Source organism: Triplophysa dalaica, chromosome 24, assembly GCF_015846415.1.
Source record: "Triplophysa dalaica isolate WHDGS20190420 chromosome 24, ASM1584641v1, whole genome shotgun sequence".
Lineage (NCBI taxonomy): Eukaryota > Metazoa > Chordata > Actinopteri > Cypriniformes > Nemacheilidae > Triplophysa > Triplophysa dalaica.
Window position 1 is genome coordinate 14,251,953 of NC_079565.1, and position 21,086 is coordinate 14,273,038.

General features: G+C 36.4%; 3 protein-coding genes across 3 annotated transcripts; 1 reads left to right on the forward strand and 2 right to left on the reverse strand.

The window, feature by feature from the left end:
• The first annotated feature begins 319 nt into the window (after positions 1-319).
• mphosph6 (M-phase phosphoprotein 6) lies at positions 320-3,804 on the forward strand. Its single transcript, XM_056739442.1, has 5 exons — positions 320-543; positions 743-855; positions 2,963-3,053; positions 3,150-3,259; positions 3,342-3,804. Exons 1-5 carry the CDS (start codon positions 493-495, stop codon positions 3,481-3,483), a joined length of 507 nt encoding a protein of 168 aa, XP_056595420.1. The 5' UTR covers positions 320-492; the 3' UTR covers positions 3,484-3,804.
• hsd17b2 (hydroxysteroid (17-beta) dehydrogenase 2) lies at positions 3,507-8,141 on the reverse strand. The gene is made up of 5 exons (XM_056739439.1): positions 7,386-8,141; positions 6,316-6,528; positions 5,770-5,955; positions 5,234-5,371; positions 3,507-4,272 (listed from the first exon to the last, which is right to left on the reverse strand). Exons 1-5 carry the CDS (start codon positions 7,648-7,650, stop codon positions 3,941-3,943), a joined length of 1,134 nt encoding a protein of 377 aa, XP_056595417.1. The 5' UTR covers positions 7,651-8,141; the 3' UTR covers positions 3,507-3,940.
• Positions 8,142-8,285: 144 nt separating this feature from the next.
• Positions 8,286-19,943, reverse strand: gpia (glucose-6-phosphate isomerase a). The gene is made up of 18 exons (XM_056739438.1): positions 19,718-19,943; positions 17,849-17,939; positions 16,332-16,400; positions 15,522-15,641; positions 15,297-15,380; positions 15,031-15,177; positions 14,724-14,795; positions 13,832-13,876; positions 13,682-13,735; positions 13,440-13,500; positions 12,641-12,684; positions 11,308-11,460; positions 11,090-11,219; positions 10,901-10,977; positions 10,447-10,575; positions 9,179-9,254; positions 9,027-9,093; positions 8,286-8,686 (listed from the first exon to the last, which is right to left on the reverse strand). Exons 1-18 carry the CDS (start codon positions 19,834-19,836, stop codon positions 8,563-8,565), a joined length of 1,662 nt encoding a protein of 553 aa, XP_056595416.1. The 5' UTR covers positions 19,837-19,943; the 3' UTR covers positions 8,286-8,562.
• Positions 19,944-21,086: the final 1,143 nt, after the last annotated feature.

A 21,086-nucleotide genomic window follows, 5' to 3' on the forward strand; every position in this document is an offset into this window, starting at 1 on the left:
TGTATTATATGAAGAGTTTGGTTATGAAAACTCCGTTTTTAATTGTTTTAAAAATCACGTTTTTTATTGTGCAGATGTTTTGATTTAAGCGATAATAACAAAAAAAGAACAAAAAAAACTTACACAAGAAAAACATGATATTATTGCAGTTATATATTTTGGAACCAAACTCAATATAGACTTATATTAACAATATTATCTACCTCCTTCAAATATATAGATCAATAATGTATCGTGCCAAATGCAGTAAGTAAAAAATTCGAGCGATTGTGTGTTGTGCGATTGGTCGAGCCTACACACGCTTCTGCACCGCGCATGCGCGGACCACACGCGCCCGTAAAAAGCGCATGCGTGAACTTCACATGTCCGTGTATTTATTTTAACTTGAGCGCTATGCTGCTCACGAGGAACATTTAACTCAGAGAAACGCGACTGTGGGCAGTTTATTTTAGCTCGTTTACAGCACGACGGGTACTTTAGCTCAAGTGTAAAATGGCGAACGACGGTTCAACAAAACTATCGAAAAATCTCCTGCGAATGAAGGTATGTTGGGATTAAACATATGCTTTTTAACAATAATAACTGATATAAACCTGAGCTCAATGTTTGCATGAGGATGCTTTCTTTGGGTTAATTTACACGCTGTGCTGTGTTGTAGATCAATCTGTGTGATGTGGTGATTGGGAGTGATTTAGTGTGTTATGTTTCAAGTGAAGAGTGATTTGATCACGTGTGTCTGTAGTTCATGCAGAGAGGTCTGGATGCTGATGTGAAGAAGCAGCTGGATGAGGAGGAGAAGAGAATCATTAGTGATGAACATTGGTTCCTGGATCTGCCTGAGCTCAAGGCCAAAGAGTGAGACCTGTCTCTATATTGCTCATTTATATCTGTACCAAGAAAGTATTTGGACACTAGTGTTATCAATTTAGTTAAAAAAACAACAACAGAAGTTGCACTTTTGACTTTTATTGCAGGATAAACGAGTGGTATTCATTTCAGTATTTCTAGTCTTGTGTAGTGTACCGTGTTGAAAAAAAAGCATATGCTGGTTAGGTAAGTCTTGAAGCATGGTAGCTGGTTTTAGCTGGTCGTTTGTTGGTTTAAACTGGCCCTGGACCATTTTAAAGGGGTCAATTGGCACAAATATGTGTTTTTCTGTGTCTTTGGTGTGTTATAAGTTCCCCATGCATTAATTAGTCCTGTAAAATTGGAAATATTAAAGTGTTGATCTATCTAAAAGCGAATGCTCACCCAGACCTGTATGGGGCTGTGTCCACCGAGGCGTTTACGCCTGTGGCCGGCGTGCTATGTGTTTTTCCCACGATCAGCGCCGGCATTCGACCGATCGCCCAGAGTGGAAAAATGCTCCGCTTTGGGCAGAACGCTGCACCTACAGTGGCTGTTTTGCGTAAATGTGCCTCGGTGGACACAGCCCCTAACTGTGTAACCACACAGACAGTTGGTGGTATATTTAGACCAAGACCGCCCAAATGTATACGAAAGTAAGGTTGGCGTATCTGTCCGCACAATTGCTTTGGAACCTGATGTTCCAAATATGGTAAGAGACGTTACATTTCCGTCACACGCTTGCAGTATTCAACCAATCACTACGCACTGGTTAACTGGCTTTGAAAGAAAATCTGTGCGTTTCATAGATGCGGGGCAAAGAGGAGATGCAAACATGAACGGTATGTGGAAAATACAGCGTTTTTAAACCTTAAATTATGTATACACATTGCACTACATACTAAACAAACGTTAATAATCGTTTTAGCCACGTCCTGTGACCCCTTTAAATCAGCACATGACCAGTTAAAACCTGCACGTGACCAGCTACCATGCTTCATAACCTACCTAACCAGCATATGTTTTTTTCAACAGGGTGAGGTAACCCTATTGGTTTAGAATAGCATGAGAGAATAAAAAAGTCTGAATTTGATATTTTGATTATGGTAATAGTTTCATTGTATGAACTACTACCTTTGATTACCATTACATATTTTAGACATGCACAGGTTTGTGGGGACTGGAACAAATGCTCTGAAGCAACCGTTTTATGTATTTATTCATCAAAATTTGACAACCGTGCATTCAGATATTGATTCTCATGCTTGCAATCTGTAAATTCTCTCTCCTTTGTAAATTGCTGTGGATTTAAGCGTCTGCTAAATGATTACATGGAATCAATTGTATTCTCTAATTCCACTTACAAGTTTGCTGTCAGTTCCACAATAGAGGGTAAAACTATGGATAAAACCTCTCCCATAATTAAAATTCATGTTCTCGCTTTTATATTTTATATTCATGTGGCTAAAGTGTCCAAGTGGCATCTACATATCTTACCAAATAACGTTTTAGCGAAGTGACTTTGTGATTCCCATATACGTCGTGTCGCCGTAACATTGTACGTTGCAGAGAGGTGGTGATAACCTCCTGAGGACATACCTGGAACGTACCACATTCGTCGCAGCGACTAACAAACCAAATAACGTTTCTGGGACATAATGAGCACGTCACATCGACCAAACAGTCATGTTGTTAAAATCGTTTCGGCTGTCAGAAGTCTAATTAAAAACATTCGTCTTGGCATTACAACAGATTTTACTCTCATAAATATATCATATAATAACTTGATAAATAGAAATGACCAGATTCATTAATAACCAGGATCTAGGTTATCTGAAGACCAGTACATCACGTTGCTACAATGTTCTCCATGGAATTCATTCACAACGTTATTTAAGGACGTTTCTGGAACGTTAGCAAAATTCTAAGAAATGGAACGTTGTCAAGATGTCCTCAAAACGTGGTCACAAAGTAATATCGCAGTGACCAAATGAAGACGAACTGGGGACGTCGTCGGAAGGTACTGCGTTTGCCGTGTAGTCAGCAGGTTTTGTTTTAAGGTTGTCATGAACCATTTGCCAAAGTGATCAACTGAAAAAAGATTTTTTTTAAACAGGAACTACATCATTGAGGAGAGAAGTTATGTTCCATGTGAGGATTTGGTTTATGGCAGAATGTCATTCAAAGGCTTTAATCCTGATGTTGAGGTACAACTTAACTCTCTTTCCTTTTACAGTTTTTGTTTTTAGTCAAATTTAATTTATTAAAGAAAAGGTTTTTATAATTGAACTTTTTTTGTGTAGCGATTAATGGTTCTAATGAACGCACCCAAAGAGGAAGATGAGGTCAATAAAGAGATTGGAGGTATAAACAAAATGGACACCGATATAACAGATGAAGAAATGGCAAGAAGGTAAGAAAGTAATGTCACAATGTTATAGAACAGCATATTTTTTTAGAAAAAAAATCAAATAAAATTGTGTCTCCCTCTTCAGATATGAAAGTTTGGTTGGCAGCATGAGGAAAAAGTTCGCCAAGAAGCGAGATCACTCTGCAATCATTGACAGAGAAGAGGACGTAAACTCAAATGTTGTTGACTGTAAACCAAAGAAAGCCTTCTTAAAGCCTCAAGACTGAAATATTTTAAACTCACAGAGATGTTCACCTTATATGATTTATTTTATATACAATGGACCTTTTTAGATTTTTTAAAATCTGTTTAGTGTCAGAAACAAATGCCACTGTTAAAAGACCTTCTTTTTAAAGTGAAAAGATACTGTGGATTTAATAGGACACCCTGAATTGTTTTTTCCAAACTTATAATAAGAAAGCAAAAACTGTGACCTGAGTTTAAAGCCCAGTTTTTCCAAGCTTTTTACCGTCCAAGGTATTTTTTTGTGGCAAAATATGTTTCTTGAGTGTGTTGTAACAAACTGAATACAGAAGGTTTAGACGATGTTGAATTGTTCTGTGGATTGTGTGCGGTTTCCATGCTTTTAACAAAGCTTGACAGGTTTTCATTCACCTGGTTTACTAAAAGCTTCCACACCATTTATCCTGTCAAAGTTATTTTAGCAAAACGGTTAATAGAAATTCAGTGTTGTGCTGGTTTGGCATCACTATTCATAAAGATTCGTGAGAAGATCTTGTCTGACAGTGAAGTGGGGAAATGTCTGTAGAAAAGTGGAAGAGCCCACGCTGCCGCCCCCGGGTAGTAAAATGGATTAGGTCTTGAGGAGAGCAGAGCATGTTTTAAAGACTCCAGGAACGGTCCCGTGTTGGGGCTTGACGTTGAAGACATCTCGACCAGCCTTTGCTGCATGGAGCTGATGTATTCTACTCCATACGTTTCCATGACGTCTTGGGATATATCACTTAGGATCTCCTCCTGAACGCCAATCCACTGCTCTCTGCGGCCAAAAATATCTGCAAATACAATTTCAGTACATTAAAAAATCTGTGAAGAACCTTTCACCCCGAAATTGAAAAAACTATTAAGCCTGCATTATTCTTACATTTATTGTAAAGTATATGTACACTCAAAAAAAAATTCTGCTGCTTGTTCAATTAACTTAAGTTAAATCAACACAACTTTGAAAATTGGGTCACAACATGAATTTTTTATGTTTAGTCATATTACTGAATCCATTCATGTTGGGACAACAAAGTTGTGTTGTGTTAACATGAAACCGTTACAATTTGGCAGAGGACTTATATTTCCCAGCATACTTTGCGTATAAGTTATTTTATGCAATTTTCAGTAAAGGAAACACTTGTTTGTGTTTAAAGTTCATTTATCTTTAAGGTTTTGAAGAGTTTGTTATATTTTTAGGTTTTGCGGTTACCATTGTTCAGAAAAGCGTTGCCTTTGGTTATGTTATGGGAGGTTACAATGTTTTATTTGCATTTTAGTTGAGTTCTATAAACACTCTTCTTATTGAAGTTAAATTAAGTAGTGTCTAATTAATGTAAAAAATGTATAATTTAGAAAATGTTCTTGAGTGCTTTCATTGAATAATCTAATCGATAATGTTTTTTTTATATTGGTTTAATGTAAAATATGCAAGTACATGACAAATTAATTTAATCAAGACTACTAAAAAAATTAAGTTCATTCAACAAGATTATAAAGAATAATTTCAAACAAGTTTAATGGAGAAATTTATTTCCATTTCGTGGAAGTCTTATTTTATTAAGTTCGTTCAACAACAATTTTTGAGTTTACAATAATTGTAGTAATTGTTTCGCTATTTTTTCTTCGAATATCTGATATGCTATACAGAAAGCTTTTCAGAAAACTTCATTTTCTTTTTCAAATATTTATCTTTCATCTTCATGCAATTTACTAAACATAATTACATGAAGGTTGAGTTTGGCATAGTCTTACTTGTTTTAAAAGCCCCAGGTTGAACGATAATGACTTTTACTCCCCAGCGTGAGAGTTCCTGTCTCATTGTTCCACTGTATACAGTCAGAGCTGCTTTAGATGCTCCATAGGCTGAAAATCCAGGAAGAGGGATTTCTCCTAAAGAAACCAATGATGCAATGTTTCATTCATACTGATCACCAGAAGTCATGCTACACACTAGTTCAATGTACAGAGGTTCAAAGTTCAAATGAGGACTAATGTGGGCATAACCTAAAAAAAAAACATCTTTCCATGGCGTATCTGATTATTACAAAGCCACTTATCTTTGATGTTTTGGAAGAGCAATTGAGAAAACCTTTTCATCTGCCAGCATTGTGTAGTGACCCTGTTTTCCAAGAGGAATGGCTCAGAATATCTGGCCACACTGTAGGACTTTTAAAAGTAGGACATGGACTATACTAACAAATGATTGTGGTGTTAAACCGGGCGTTTCAGTTTATTTGTCTAACCACTGTTAATGCATAGATAAAGATTTTAACATTCGCAACGGTTACCTGCCATACTTGATATGCTGATAATTCTTCCTTTTGATTGACGTATCAGAGGCAAAAAGACCTGTGTCACCTCCACACTACCAATGAAATTTACATCAAAGTATTTTTTATATAATTTAATTGGCAGAATTTCTCCGTCGCCCACATATCCAAGCACACCTGCGTTGTTCACTACTCCCCAGAGACCTGCACACAAGCAAAGAGTAATACATAATGTATAGAGAGTCTGCAATGTCAGATTAGGGAACATGATTTATATTTCTGATTTTTATTGTGTTGTTCACCTGTGCAAAATTAGCATCCAAGGTAGCTGGGAAGTTGTGAGTGGTTTCTAGGGTATAGCTGCAGTTGCTAGGGTACACGTGGTAGATTATAGGACATCGTGAGGGGTTAACTATGTTGCGCTAGGTTATGGCTATGGGGTTGCTAGGGTGTTCTGAATGGATGCTACAGGTGTAAGTGGTTTTGGGTAGTTTCAGCTCAGAGTATCACAAATAGATCAGATATTGAAAAAGATTGTATAAACTTACTTCTTTACCAGCTCACCTGTTTCACCTGTTTGACTCCGGATGAACTCATACGCTTGCTTGATCTGTCTTCTGTTTGTGACGTCTAACTGTAGAATGGTGAGTTTTGAAGATGCAGCTCTCTTGAGCTCCCGAGCTCCAGGACCGCATTCATCCAGGACCCCCGCAAACACCCTCACTCCTGCGCTGTCCAGACATTTGGCCAGATCGTGACCCAAACCAGAATCACAACCTGTAGATCGATCGGAAAACACAATACTACCTTACCTACAAAATCTCAGTCGAACATATCCCATATCAGTTCCATTGCATTGTGGGTATTGTTGGTGAGCTGTCATCTGAGTTCAATCTGTTTTCATGTGACAATTCATAATCGTCTGCGTGCTTATCATATCTATCTATTCAATCGCATCCCAGGAATGCATAAGTTATGAGAGACAGGCCAGTTAACCATGTACCTGTTTTATGATCAAAGTGCAAGGTTTATTAGGAGGGCAGTGCCATGATGATGGATGGCAGTTTTCTACTGGGTAAGGCTCATGAAACAAGTCTGGGTCACAATTCACCTCAAAAGCAAAATAAATATTGCAAAGAAAGATATTTTGAAGATTGTAACAACACTGACTTTCCCTCTATTGACATAGCTACCCCCCCCCCCCCCATTTCTCCAAAATATCTTCTTTTGTTTTCTACCACGAAAGTTGGTAACCAAAAAGCACTTGACCCCATTCACTTCTATTGTATGGACACAAAACCAATGCGATTGAATGGGGGCGAGTAACAACATTTTTCTAAATATCTTCTTTTTTTTCTGCGGAAGGACAGGTTTGAAATGACGAAAGGGTGAGTAAATGATGACAGAAGGATAGTTCACCCAAAAATAGGTTCCGAGAAGATTTCCTGTAAACTTTGTATTTGTTTTAGGTTCTTATTATGGTATTGGAAAGTTTCAAAATATCTTGAAATGTGGTTTCCTATTTTGAGGTAAAAATGACCTTGAAAAGGTCAATTTCATTAAATTACAAATGTACATATAAACAGAAATCAAACAGGATTATGTGCCATGTGGTAAAAGCAAACAGGTCTTACCTGTGATCAGCACTGCTTTGTTTAGGGTAGGTAACATGATCTCTTCACTCCCTATGTAGTGCACCAAACCACATAGCACCGTCGCTAATGCCACTTTTAGAAATAATGAATGGACCAAACAGCTCAATGTCCCTTCAGAAACCACAAGAACAACCAACCACCTCACAGGCCTGCCCCTCACACCCCGCACGAGCAGTAAGCAAACACTAACAACCGTCAGGAAAACGTATATTAAAGACAGACCGCTTTCTACAATCTCCTCCATTTTTACACAACACACAAGAATGAAGTTCCCCGTCAATGTTATCAGTCAATCTAGAGCCGTCAGAGAGGTTACAGCCGTATATTGTCCTCAGCTTGTTTGATGAGTTTGTGAATCTTGTAAATCTCTCAGAATCACACCCCTAGTGAATGCCTGTCCTGTGTTGTATCTGTAGACTTGTTTAAACATGCCTATGGGTTGTAAAGCGATATAGCTTACTTGCAACAATCAGTTTTAATGTAGAAAACTTTGATCCTATGCGCAAAGGGCTTGCAAACTAAAAATAAACGTCTTTCTAAAACATTTGATGACGGAATATCATTTTCACATAACTGAAGCTGTTGAATGGAGTTCAGTGAATTGCGTTATTTTTCAGGCTCGACAACATTGTATCTTATTTCACAACTTTAGTATAACGTTTATGTAATTCTAGATTCATTTTGTATAGAAACTCAGCACAAGCATTCACAATAAAGTTCTAAAGTATCGAGGAAACAAACAAACTACTTTTGGCAGAGAATTTCTTTTGTTGTTTGTCAAAGTCTCAGCATTCTTCCTGGTTCTCTTTTTTTTAATCCACCCTTAAATTAACACCGATAATTTATTGCTGTTAAATGAAAAGAACAATGAACCAAGAAAACCGACAAATTATACATTTATTGTGGTTCGTTGGTCCATGATATTGTATCTAGAATAAACAGTGCACACAGGTGTTTCCCTCACAGACATGAATACAGTCAAATCTTACACGACACACAACAATCTCATGGCTTATACGTGATGAAACAGACATAAAGTGCTCATCCTCCTTATCTAGGCCTATCAGATATGAACTACGCCAAGCGTTAATACACAATTCATTACTCCCTTTGGATGAGAGGGCCAGCAGAGATGGGTTAGGGGGTCTGAAAATGCTTAAGAGCGGTTCTTCTTGAAGAAGCTGATGAGTCCATTGGTGGAAGAGTCGTGGGAATCAACTTCTGCGTCATCCTGCAGCTCGGGTTCGATTTTCTTGGCCAGCTGCTTGCCCAGCTCCACACTGAGAGGACAGAAAAGAGACTTTTTATTCTCAACATAGTACTTCTATCTATCACTTTACGCATTTAACCCATCAAAGGAGCAAATTCACATTAGCAAATCTCTGATTTGTTACCAAATGAATGAATAAACATTCAAATAAAAGGTGTGGCACAATTTATTTGGAGGAATTGGCAACATTCATCAAAGCCATTTTAATGTTTCCTTTAGGGCCACATGCAAGTGGTTACATGCTTTGTTGAAGCCCTGATTCATGTCGACGTTACACATCTGACCTGTGCTTGTTGGTACATTAGCTAGTCAAGAAAGCAGCAAAAGGGAAGACTGTAAACTGGACTCACCCCCACTGGTCATAGCTGTTGATATCCCAAATCACGCCTTGCACAAAGATCTTGTGCTCATACATTGCTAAAACACATGAACAAATAAAGTACATCACAAATGAGGATCTCGGAAACGAAGCTTTATCTACAAATCAATGTTTATTACTCACCAACTAATGCACCAAGCATAAAGGGTGTGAGCTTCTTGAAGATGATGGAGTTGCTCGGTTTGTTTCCCTGAAATACCTAAAAAATACCAGTGTGTTATTGGTCATCCACTGCACAATGCATTGTTATGAACTCAAACATCGCATGCTCCACTTTATATGTAATGTCCCTTTTGATAAAATAGTAAATAGACTGGCCATTTTGTACATCTATATACACCACAAATCACAAAACTGTTCACTAAATTTGCCTTTTTTTCTTTTTATCTGTCCAAAAGCGGAGCTCTCAAGAAACACTGAAAGCCGCTTGACCTAACTACAAAAAGACTGGACAGAACGGAAAAAATTCTTTAAAGACAAAACTTTTCAAGATGGTCATTAACTAGGGTAAGATGGACAAAGACTTACTGTATATTTATATTATACTTTGAATATTATTGCATTAACTTTAAGATAAATATAATCAATCAATAATAATATATTCAATATAACCATATAATATAATAATAATTTTAATAATATTAATAATAATATAAAGTAATGTATATATAAAATAACTACAAAATGTTAATATTTAAGCTATGTATTTTTTACTTTAGTCAAAAAGAAATGAAGATTTTTGATATTTCTCCAAATAATGGATTTCAATGGACTCCAAACGGTTGAAGGTCAAAAGGACAGTTTCATTGCAGCTTTCAAGGGCTTTAAACCATACCAGACGATGAATAAATTGGTGTTAAAAATTATCTAGAGAAACAATCTGTCATTTTCTAAAACAATATATGCTTTTTAAAAGTAATTAAGTATTTTGTGAAGTCATGAACGTGCATCGTAGAACAGAGCAGGCGAGCATTTCTGTTTATAAAGCATATACTTTTTTTTTTAATGACCGATCGTCTTATACATCGTCTGGTATTATTAAAAGCCTTTGAAGCTGCACTGAAACTGTCATTTTGACCTTCAACCATTTGGAGTCCATTGAAGTCCACTATATGGAGAAAAATCCTTGAATGTTTTCATCAAAACCTTAATTTCTTTTTGACTTAAGAAACAAATACATAAAAATCTTTGATGAAATGGGGGTGACTAAATTATCATGAACATTTATTTTGAAAGTGAACTGCTCCTTTAACGTTTCCAATGCTAACTCAGATTGGCATTTGTGCGTATCCCACCTGGTGTGAACCCCTCTATTCTCTTACATTTAGATCCGTTTTAAACTTTTAACAGACTCCAGTCCTGTTGTATGAATTTCTTGAACAGTTCCTTACTTTATGGGGCAGGAGTCTCTCCAGCGCATCTCCAGACATCCCAGCAGCCTTGAGCTCTTTCTTGGCCTCATCAGAGGTCTTTCCTCTCATAAGAGCCTCTGTCTGAGCCAGGAAGTTTGCCATCAGGATCTAACAACAAGTACAGGGAATACAGTTCATTAAAAGAACACGAAATGCACAAAATTTCTACATCTAAGCGCTAGGTTTAAAAACAAGATGAACATTCAAGTTAGCAACCAAATACTAGAGAAATAATTCGGGAGTAAACGTCAGATGAGACAAACTAAATGATACCCCTCTAATAGGTATTGTATTTTATTGAAATGGCAACGTTCGATGAGCCCTCATGTAATGCATTGCTGAACGCACGCTCCGATAACATCATAAAGTGAAATCTAAGACACACTCAGGGGGTCAACTGAGTACAAGAAGACCAGGAGGAAACTGAGTTTACCTTGTGATGGAGGTTGTCTCTGATTGGATGCTGAGTCTGAGCTGGTATGAGGAAGTCAGCGGGAATCAAGCGAGTCCCTACAAAGCGTAAGAGATCAGACTTGATCTATTCTGTAAGACGCAACAGGCCAAACGTTCTTACCGATGCTTGAACTGGGACGTAGTTCACTCGAGTTTTGAGATTACTGACCCTGGTGAATGAGCTGGTAGAAAGCGTGCTGTCCATTAGTTCCCGGCTCCCCCCACACGATGGGTCCGGTGTGGTAGTTCACACGAGTGCCAGACTTTGTGATGTATTTCCCGTTGGACTCCATGTCTCCCTGAGAAATTAATTCACATTTCTATCAATACCTCGAAAAGCTTAAGATTCTGATGTCATTTCCTGATACGCGACATCATCAGACTGACCTGCTGGAAGTACGCAGCGAAGCGGTGCATGTACTGGTCGTAGGGCAGCAGGGCATGCGTCTCCGCCTGGAAGAAGTTGACGTACCAGACGCCCAGCAGGGCCAGTAAGACCGGAGCATTCTGCTCCAGAGGAGCCGTGCGAAAGTGGTTATCCTAAGATATATATATATATATACACACATTACAAGGTGTACTGCGGAGATCTTATTGGTTAAATCTTTCTTAAATACAAGAATCAGGTGATCGCAACGATTGTGCTCTATACCGACTGTCTGCATTCTTTCAAGATAAACGTCTTTTGAGGCTGCATTTTATGCAGCAAATCTACAACAATCTAGAGCAGAGCGACCAGTATTCGTAAAAACAACGTATGAATCTAACTCAGAATGGAGTAAATAAGGTGCAAATTAAACAAAATAAAACGATAAAAAAATGACACAGAATTTTTATATTTCATTTTGTGTAATGTTCAAATAAACACAGATTGACACAAAGATCCGCCATAGTTAAAAGTGGAAAGGAAAATTAAATATATTTTATAGGCACGCTAATAAAAACTTGCAAATAGTGAAAATGGAAGGGTTACCAAAATAAAATATATTTTATTTAAATTAACAAAACTAATTCTAAATCGAATTCTAAATCAAATAAAAATGAACATTACAAAAATCTCTTCAAAATAACACACTAAGACTGTCTGTGCTTTTAAGAAATATCAGTTTATCCACGTTTTACAAGTTTGCAGAAAACACAGCGGCCCCTGCTGTTCAGAACATGTATTGCGACTCATATAATACAGTGAATCGATACATTCCTACTCGAGTTTAAATGATACCAAAAGAAAGGTTAGAAAGGTGCTTAAATGTCACAATGTCTTCAACCTCTGATTGACATAAAATTGCTGGGTCCCTATGTTTATATAAAGTCAAATGATATCAAACTAACCTTGCTCGAATTAAAATGGAGGAATTCCAAAATGAGTTTAAAAATCTAGTTTTTTATAATGTAATCATGTTTTTATTGTGTTTTATTGTGCTAGTATACTGTATATTTGAGTTGTTGTTTGAGTTATATTTTTTTGCTAGATTTTTTACATTAATTGGAAACATGGAGTTGTATTTAATGGATTAAAAAAAAAAAGAGTGCACTCATTTTGGAACCAAACTCTTCAAATAATCATAAGTGTGCCGTTCTAATTCAGGTTGAGGACTTTGTTGATCTACTTTCTCAAAAACTGATGGTTTAATTTTTAAACATAAAAAGTTACCGTTTGGAGCTTTAAGTCAAATCACAATTCCCATCACATGCATTGACATTCTATAGTAATACTTACCATCCAATGAGCACCAGCAAGAAGCTGCTCGAAGTTTTCAAAACCTGCAGGACAATAAATCAAAGGTTTAAAGGGACTTGGGTTTTAATCTATTAGAGAATGAATAAAGGTTTGACAGTTGGTCTTTAATACCAAAAGTAAACTCAAGTTCAAAATTAAGAACAACTTTTTATGTCAGCCAAAACGGGTCACATCAGCAGATGAACAAGTTTTCAGTCTGATCAATCGTGCTCAGCATGATCTCTTTAAAAGCTAAATCTGAAGTTGAAATCGACAGATTATGCTGATGCTTCAATAGACGGTTTCATTGGATGCACGTGCCTGGACTGCAGCTAACTTCCCGTCTGTGTTTGTTCATTGATCTGGCTCATGTCTAATAATATAACTTTTTATATTTAATTTAATTAACGTTAAATATATAATAATTGTAGTAAATCAATGATTTTCTGAATTAAGTTGTGTGTTTATTTTTTTGATAAACAATTTGTTGAATGTAACGGCCCATTTAAAGAAACCGTATGAAACATTGACATCTAGTGGTTGAGCTTGGTATTGCAGTAAAATAAATTTAAGTTCCGTCCACAAATGCACATAAGTCCAGTAACGTTTTGTTGTTGCTTTGAAACCGTCTATAGCGCATAGAATGCGTTCCGAAATATGTCCGTTCATAAAGCAATACAAGTATACATTACCTGTGCAGCAATATGAATTGTATACTGAAAATTGATATCTAACAAATATTGGTTCATGAAATTGCATTGAATATTTTAACGGGACTGTTTGTAAAAGGCAGACATACCTATGTGCAGTGCAATGGACAAACCAATAGCCGACCACAGCGAGTAACGCCCGCCGACCCACTAAAACATGAGCACTCGGCGTTAGAAAACCAGTCTTTGATTACAAGCAGCAATATGCAAATTCCACACTGCAAAGCAGTTAGATATATATATGCATGCAAAAAAGTTTGTCTAATTTTCAGCTAATGAAAAGAAAGGTTGCTTGCTCATGCAAAAATTCACTTTCGCTGGAAATACTCACATCCCAAAACTCAAACATGTTCTTGGTGTCGATACCAAAGTCTTTAACTTTCGGCTGGTAAAGTAACAGAAAACACACATACGTTTATTAAAAATGGCTTATAGATTTAAATCTCACATCAAATGCTGACAGACGTGAGGCTGTACTTACTGCGTTGGTAGAAAGAGCCACAAAGTGTTTGGCCACAGCAGATTGCTGAAAATACACACGACATCAAGTTAAAAGACTTTTCGTACACAAATATTTTTGTCTGTATTTGCGGGTTTCAATATCTAAAGTTCACAATATAGTAATTGAAGTTGATTACTATATAATTAAGGGATAGTGTACAGGCAGCCGGTTGTTATGGCAGAAATAAGCCACGACAGTGTGATCAGGACCTGACACATGGGTCTTGTATCTCACTGAAGGGGCTTATTTTGCGATAACAGCTGGCAGCTTGAACATGTTCCTGCTTATTACAGGCTACTTGCCACATGAGAAAAAAACTGGACATGAAATGTGAATTTGAAATATTTGATAAGCTCATTTTTTACCGAATGCAGACCTTCCATGAGGAAAAGCCGTTTACTTTCGGTTTTAAGGTAAGAGACGACTTTCAGATGTCACAAACAGGCAATTTGGTTTAATAAATTGAACATGTTAATATGTTTTTTAATTACATTTACGAGGCTATACTTAATTTGTCAAAAAAAACTCTAAAAATGATTTTTGAGAGGTTGTTATCCGGGAAAAACGAACCTGAAAATGTCACGACCAGCCAATCAGAATCAAGCATTCCAACGAGTCGTGTAATAATAAAGCAATAGTGATGAACAGGACTGTTTTGCTACAGACGTGTTTACTTAAACAATTTCATGCATGAAAAGTGCCACTTTAAGATTCTGTTAAAATTAGGTTTTATATTAGCTCTATTGTAGAAAATAAATGTTTTGACAATATTGCTTTTTATACGGCCAATTTTGGTTGGTGAGAAAAATAAATATAATAGTTCTAAATAATTACTGGATATTAACATCTTATTTATAAAACATAAGCTCACATCATTAGCAGCCTGGAGGAGCCATTCTCTGGCCGTCTCTGCGTTAGTGATGGTCTCCTGGGTGGTAAAGGTCTGAACGAAACAAAAAAAACATAAAACTATTCACACCTTTATCCAGTGAGTTTAATCACAATTCCACAATACAGAACAAATGCTCAGTCTCATGTGAACATACATGACACTGCACAAACGAAAACATCACATTATGACAGACCAACGTGAGGAAGAATTTCAAACTATTATTTATTTTGAAAAAAAAAAAACAGTGGTATTTGACTGCTTTTGGTATGTTTTTCCAGAGTCTAACCTTGGATGCAATAATGAAGAGGGTTGTCTCAGCGTTGAGCTGGGCGAGGGTCTTGGCCATGTGTGTGCCGTCGATGTTAGAGACGAACCACACGTTGGGTCCTCCTTTAGAGTACGGCTTCAGAGCTTCAGTCACCATGAGAGGACCCTGATATAAACATCCATCCACATATAACAGAAGTTTAGTACACGATCACCAGCTGAACCGTAATATGATTGAAAAAGCAGTAAATAACAAATGAAGGAATGAGTGCAGGATTTATTCACCAGATCAGATCCTCCAATGCCAATATTCACCACATCAGTGATGGATTTACCACTGAAGCCTTTCCACTCGCCACTGCGCACTTTCTGAACACAGACACACACACCACAATTTTACAGCCTACATTTGTAAATATTAATTATCTTTAACTTTAATTTCTGTAAAAAGTTCAAAAGTAGAAGGAAGCACAAGTGTCAATGTGAAAGTGATGTTGAAGTTTCCCTCACATGGCAAAACTGCTTCATCTGCGCCAGAACTCTGTTCACATCGGGCATCGCATCTTTTCCGTCCACCATAATGGGAGTGTTCGAGCGGTTTCTCAGAGCGATGTGGAGAACAGCCCGACCCTACAGTCCAAACCACAGTTCTTAACCTCAATAAATATATACTGTAGTAATAGGAATGTGTTTCGATGTATGATCAGAGTTTTGATACACGTTAATGCTGGCTATTAAATGTGTACATGTGGTGAAATTAAACAAAAAAATAAATAAACTAGACACATACAATGATATGTATGCATTTCAAAGGATCTTTTTCACAATCTGAGCAATTTAAGCTGAAATGATGTTAAAATGATAGCAAGTACTAAAACGGGAAACGCTACAAATAAATTACAGCATAGAATCTAAACTCACACATAGGCAAAATATATAAAAAAAACTACACTGTCAGAATGTTAAATAGTCTATTTTCTGTTCTTTGATGAAATATTGATAAAAAGTGATAGTTGAACTAAAGATTAAAAATCTGTCATCATTTACTCTCCCTCTGGTCGTTGTCCTTTATTGCTTTCTTTCGCAGAACATAAAATAAGAGATTTTGAAGAAAGTTGGTAACCGAAGAGCACTAAACCCCATTCACTTCTATTTTATGGACACAAGACCAATGCAAGTGAATGGGGGCAAGTTTGCAACATTTAAATAATTATCTCCTTTTGTGGTCTGCGAAAGTCATGCAGGTTTGAAATGAGACGAGGGTGAGTAAATGATGACGGAATTTTTATTTTTAGGTGAACTGTACCTTTAAGACATTACCTCAGTGAAGTTGATCTTCTCTCCAGTAAACATCTTCTCTCTGGCTGCCTCGATGCCCAACGATCGTGCCTGACCATGACGACATGTTTAGTGAACATGTGCAATTATACATACAATATACTGTACAATATTATTATAATTTTCATCATTAATCGTTGTCTTCTCTGTAAAGAAGTAATATAGTATTGGGTTAAATTTTTCTAAGAGGCGTCATGATGTCCAACCATGTTACACTCTGTTGTGTCACTCCTGTGAGACAGGGGTCAAGGGTGGACTGGTCTAGTAGGCCCCTGCCATGCATTACTGAGGCAAAACATTTATATTGTAAAAGTTTTATAATAATATAGTACAAGTTTTATTTAAATTCCCCTTCATGGAGATCCCCATTATATAATTTTCCCTGTCTACTGTGTATGACACCACAGCTCAGTACAGTGGCTAATAAAGGGTTGACTGTGTGTTCTTCATGATTTCATTTACAGTGATTAGTCACATGACATTTAAAGCTCAGGTGATTGGCTCAAAATGGTTCAGTGGCTCCATAAGCAAATATATTAGCCTCTAATCGCATGCATTGGACACAAAACTTTGCATCTTTAAGAATAGTACCACAGTTTAATAAATGTTTGGTTGTTTACATCCCAGCTCTGAATCAAAACGGGATGAACCCAGAAATGTGGTTGCATTAACATATTTAATGCTAATATTTGTCCCAAAAATGGGTTAAAATGGGTAATATGTTAATTACAACCCAGCAGCTGGGTTTATTCCTTTGTGACCGCTTAAGGCCGTGTTCACACTTGACTTCATTTTTGAAGCTGCCAGCGTTTGTTTTTCTTTATAATTTTTGACAGCTGACCAATGACAAGCGATAAGCGAGACCTGTCATTTCCATAACACCGTGCGAGGAAGGTGATTGGTTGAGCAGGATCCTTATCTAGAAAATAAAATAGAGGTCTAAGCGCTGCTTTGAACATATTTTATATGTATTAAAGTTTATTTTTCATCTTTCGATTGCATTTCTAGCGAGAAATTATTACTGTAGTTATGTTTATACTGTAAATATGTTGTTGGTTTTTGCAAAGACTGTCTCTGTTTATAATTCAAATAGACTTCTGTTACTCTGCCTGTATGAATCCTATGTGCTGAGCTGCTTTCATGCACAAACGCTGCCAGCTTTTTTTTTTTACTAAAAAAGCTCTTTGTCTTGTCAAAAAGAGGTCAAGTGTGTTCATGGCCTAACCCAGCATTTTTTGGAGTGCATATTAGAGCAGTTCTTTGGCACGTTACACCAATGAACACCTGGAGAATGGCAAACACATATATATACACACGTGCGCCTGAGGAAGATTTAAAGAGGCTCTAAATCTAAGACTAATATACAGCAATGCTGTCTACGGAGCTAAATGACTACTAAGAAGATTTAAACCCATACTTACATGAATGCCACTATCAATATGTTAAAATGCATGTCAACATTGGTTTACAATATAAAGAAGAAAAATTGTAGACAATACCATGTCAAAAAGCATGTCCATAATTTCTTTATTGATGAGATTCTTGGAGTAATCCAGCAGGACATCTCCATCATCCGTCTCCAGCGTTAAACTGATAAAAAGGTACATTTTTGAATTCCTTCACTTGTGAGTCACTTTAAAAACACATGCCAATTGAATAAACTTAAAAAGGCATATTCATTTGGGATTTATTTCAAACAGCAAACAATGTGTGTCACTGTGGTGTGGTGATTTGAGGAAATAATAAATGTTTCTGTAATGTTAGATATGTTTTAGAACATGGCCCAGTCATTAACTCATCAGAGATCAGACAATTACATTCGCAGCGCATGACATCAAAAGCATTTTATCTGAATCTATTAAAACAACTTGTCGGGTCTCTTTTGGGATTGTCCTTGTACACAAAGATTTTGGAAAGATTTTTGTAAATGTATTGATCATAATTTTCTTTTAAATTTTTCTCTATTGTTTAACGATATACTGTTTGGTTTTTGCTATAAAATATTAATTCTTTTTAATATTACTTATTGTCAATCTTCTAGTGTAACTTGCTAAATTTCATAAAATGATGCAAATTTTCTCATCAGAAGCCTTCGTTTTTTGCTTTTAAAAATGAAAGCCATCAATACATTCAGGCTCTTTCGTATTCTAAAAACATTAAAGCGCATAAAACTTTAGACCTGTGCTTATTTTTTATATATTTTGTTAAAAGTCACCGTGCAATATTATTATTATTTTACTGAATAATTCTTTCTTGTGTTTTTTTATGTTGATCCTCTTGTTTAATTTATTTAGTGTACTCTTGATTGAAATGTAAATGTTATATTTTTTTGTATTTACCCTTGGCTATAAAAAAAACACTTTGTCGCGTCTTTCAGGTCACAAACCGGTTTACTTTATTTATACATAATACATGCACAAAATCTTATCATCACAACACTGTTTATGTTGTAACATCATAAACGGAGATGCGCGCACCTTCACACACGTTCTGCAGTGAGTGTGTGTGTGTCGAGAGGCACGTACAACACTCTGCTGTAACGCCCCCTGCTGGACATTATTTGAAATCATTCATCTCCATGAAAAAAACCCACGAGCTTAGCTAAAAAGCTTTATCAGTACTAAATAAATAACATTTACATTAATTCATTTAGCAGATATACGTCGAGAATTTAGTGCATCAATACAGGAGCCAACCACAGTATGGAAAATATTTGTGTAGTTACTGTTATTAAATTTAGTAGTATAACAGCAGTATATTACGTTACGCATTAGCATAGGCGATTGGTTGACTTTTTGGATCACAGATTTGATGAAACTATAATATTCAAAGCCAATTCATATGTGCTGCCAGCATTCACAAAGTGCATTTATGACACAGATAATACTCTTGATCGATAAAATGACATTTTGTGTGTTCATTTTGATCATCGATTTATATTAGATTAGAAACAGAGCTGTCGGTGTGTCAAAATAAAGGATTAAAAGCAGGTGCAGCAGTGCAGAGGAGCTCGAGCTCACTGGCCTGCCTGATGTGGCAATAACCTTGCAAGCTCAATGTGGAAATCAAACTGAAATTTAAAGTTGACCTTCACGTATCGTCCATTTATACTTCATGTAGTTTGTCGTGGTGTTACACTGCATATACATTTAGGCTGAAATAAAATGTTTTATAACCAATACAGCAGATAAATCGCGTTATGTACACGACATTGGCTCAAGCAGGCCTTGATGTCAAAGGTAAAGCCTCCATAATTCCAGATACATAAAGATGTGTTGTTGACAGGTCTGGTGTGATTTATTGTCATTGAAATGTGTATATTAATGCTGACACACACATGAGGGAAGCGCGTTTGATGTGTATTTCACCTGAACTTGTTGAATCGGTCTTGATCCGCCTCGAACATCTGCCTCATGTTCAGGTTTCCAGCGCTGGATTTGTACCATTGTTCCAGTTTGAGATAGTTTGGATCGCTGGTGAGGCCCATGATGAAAAGATTGAACTGTTCTGCGGTCCAAAGCTGTGAAAGTGAGTAACAGCAGATCAGCAGTCATACAGTGCGTAGAAAGCGCTGCGTGAGGAGGAAGTGCGATGACAAATCCCGCGCGGCCCCGCCCACTGCACGGCTGACGTTTGATCACGCCCACTCTCTGACGAGATAAACAAGACACCAGATGCGAGTCAAATCAATTTATTGGGAAATGCAATAAACGCCTTTAATATGTATTTAAAAACATACATCTCATCTGATACCTTGTTTTAATTTATAATGTGGATTACTGCCGCTCGCAGGTTTGATAGGAGTTATGTCATATTGGTTGAGAAAAATGTTAATACTTTATAATTTTTCTAAATTTGTATAGGTGTTTTTCTTGGTAAAATGATTGTTTAATTCCTTGAACCAAATTTAAAGCATATACGGTTTCCATTTGCATTTATTTGCAGAAAATGAAAACTGGAGAAACAGGGCAAAATAACAATGCAAATATTATAAGGCTGTAGGCCTATATAATACATTTTTTTATTTCATCATTTATAAGACAAATAATATATTTTTTATTTACATTACAATCCAATCTGTTTTAATAATAACTACATTATAAATAAGATCATCAATTTAAAATCAACCCATCCCCCCCCCAAGTAGTGAACAAAAACAGAGAGAGATCGTACAAAGTTTATTTTTACACCTAAAAACCTCTACATATAGATGCAAGCAGATACCATGCTGGGATTCAAAAACAAATGTGTGTCACTTTTGTATGTTTCTGTCAAACTAATTTGACCCACAAGTAGGCGTAATGATTTCAGCCAAGACCTGCATGTTTACTGTTAAATCAAAATGTGTTAATAAAATTCGGACATTAAAGTAGAAATAGTAAAACACTTTTACAATAAGGATGTATTTGTAAACAATAAGTTAATGCATTAGCCAACATGAATGATAAATACTTCCACAGCATTTATTAATTTATGTTAATTTTAGCATTTACATTTTTTAAATCAAATGTTGTTTCATTTCACAACATTAATAATTATACTGACATTAACTAAAGTAATTAAAACAATACATGCTTCATTGTAAGTTCATTTTAGTTAATGCATTTAATAATGTTAACAAATACAAAAGTAGTTTTGTGAACTAAAACAGTTTGGGCTTCATTTTACCGTACAATTCCTGCTTATGGTCATAACTGAATGTTTTACAACACAATGGAATTTCCCCGGTTTTCAACT

Bases quoted from the DNA above. Each gene is read 5' to 3' on its own strand.
- mphosph6 (XM_056739442.1), top strand. From the start codon at position 493: ATGGCGAACGACGGTTCAACAAAACTATCGAAAAATCTCCTGCGAATG. The intron at 856-2,962 runs GTGAGACCTGTC...TTTTTTAAACAG, and splicing joins CCTGAGCTCAAGGCCAAAGA to GAACTACATCATTGAGGAGA. The intron at 3,054-3,149 runs GTACAACTTAAC...TTTTTTGTGTAG, and splicing joins GCTTTAATCCTGATGTTGAG to CGATTAATGGTTCTAATGAA.
- hsd17b2 (XM_056739439.1), bottom strand. From the start codon at position 7,650: ATGGAGGAGATTGTAGAAAGCGGTCTGTCTTTAATATACGTTTTCCTG. The intron at 5,956-6,315 runs GTGAGCTGGTAA...GCTTGTGTGCAG, and splicing joins GAGTCAAACAGGTGAAACAG to GTCTCTGGGGAGTAGTGAAC. The intron at 5,372-5,769 runs GTAACCGTTGCG...TGGTTTCTTTAG, and splicing joins CAGCATATCAAGTATGGCAG to GAGAAATCCCTCTTCCTGGA.
- gpia (XM_056739438.1), bottom strand. From the start codon at position 19,836: ATGGGCCTCACCAGCGATCCAAACTATCTCAAACTGGAACAATGGTAC. The intron at 13,736-13,831 runs GTAAGTACAGCC...TTACTTTACCAG, and splicing joins TGGCTCTTTCTACCAACGCA to CCGAAAGTTAAAGACTTTGG. The intron at 9,255-10,446 runs GTAAGGAACTGT...GGTATTTTTTAG, and splicing joins AGAGACTCCTGCCCCATAAA to GTATTTCAGGGAAACAAACC.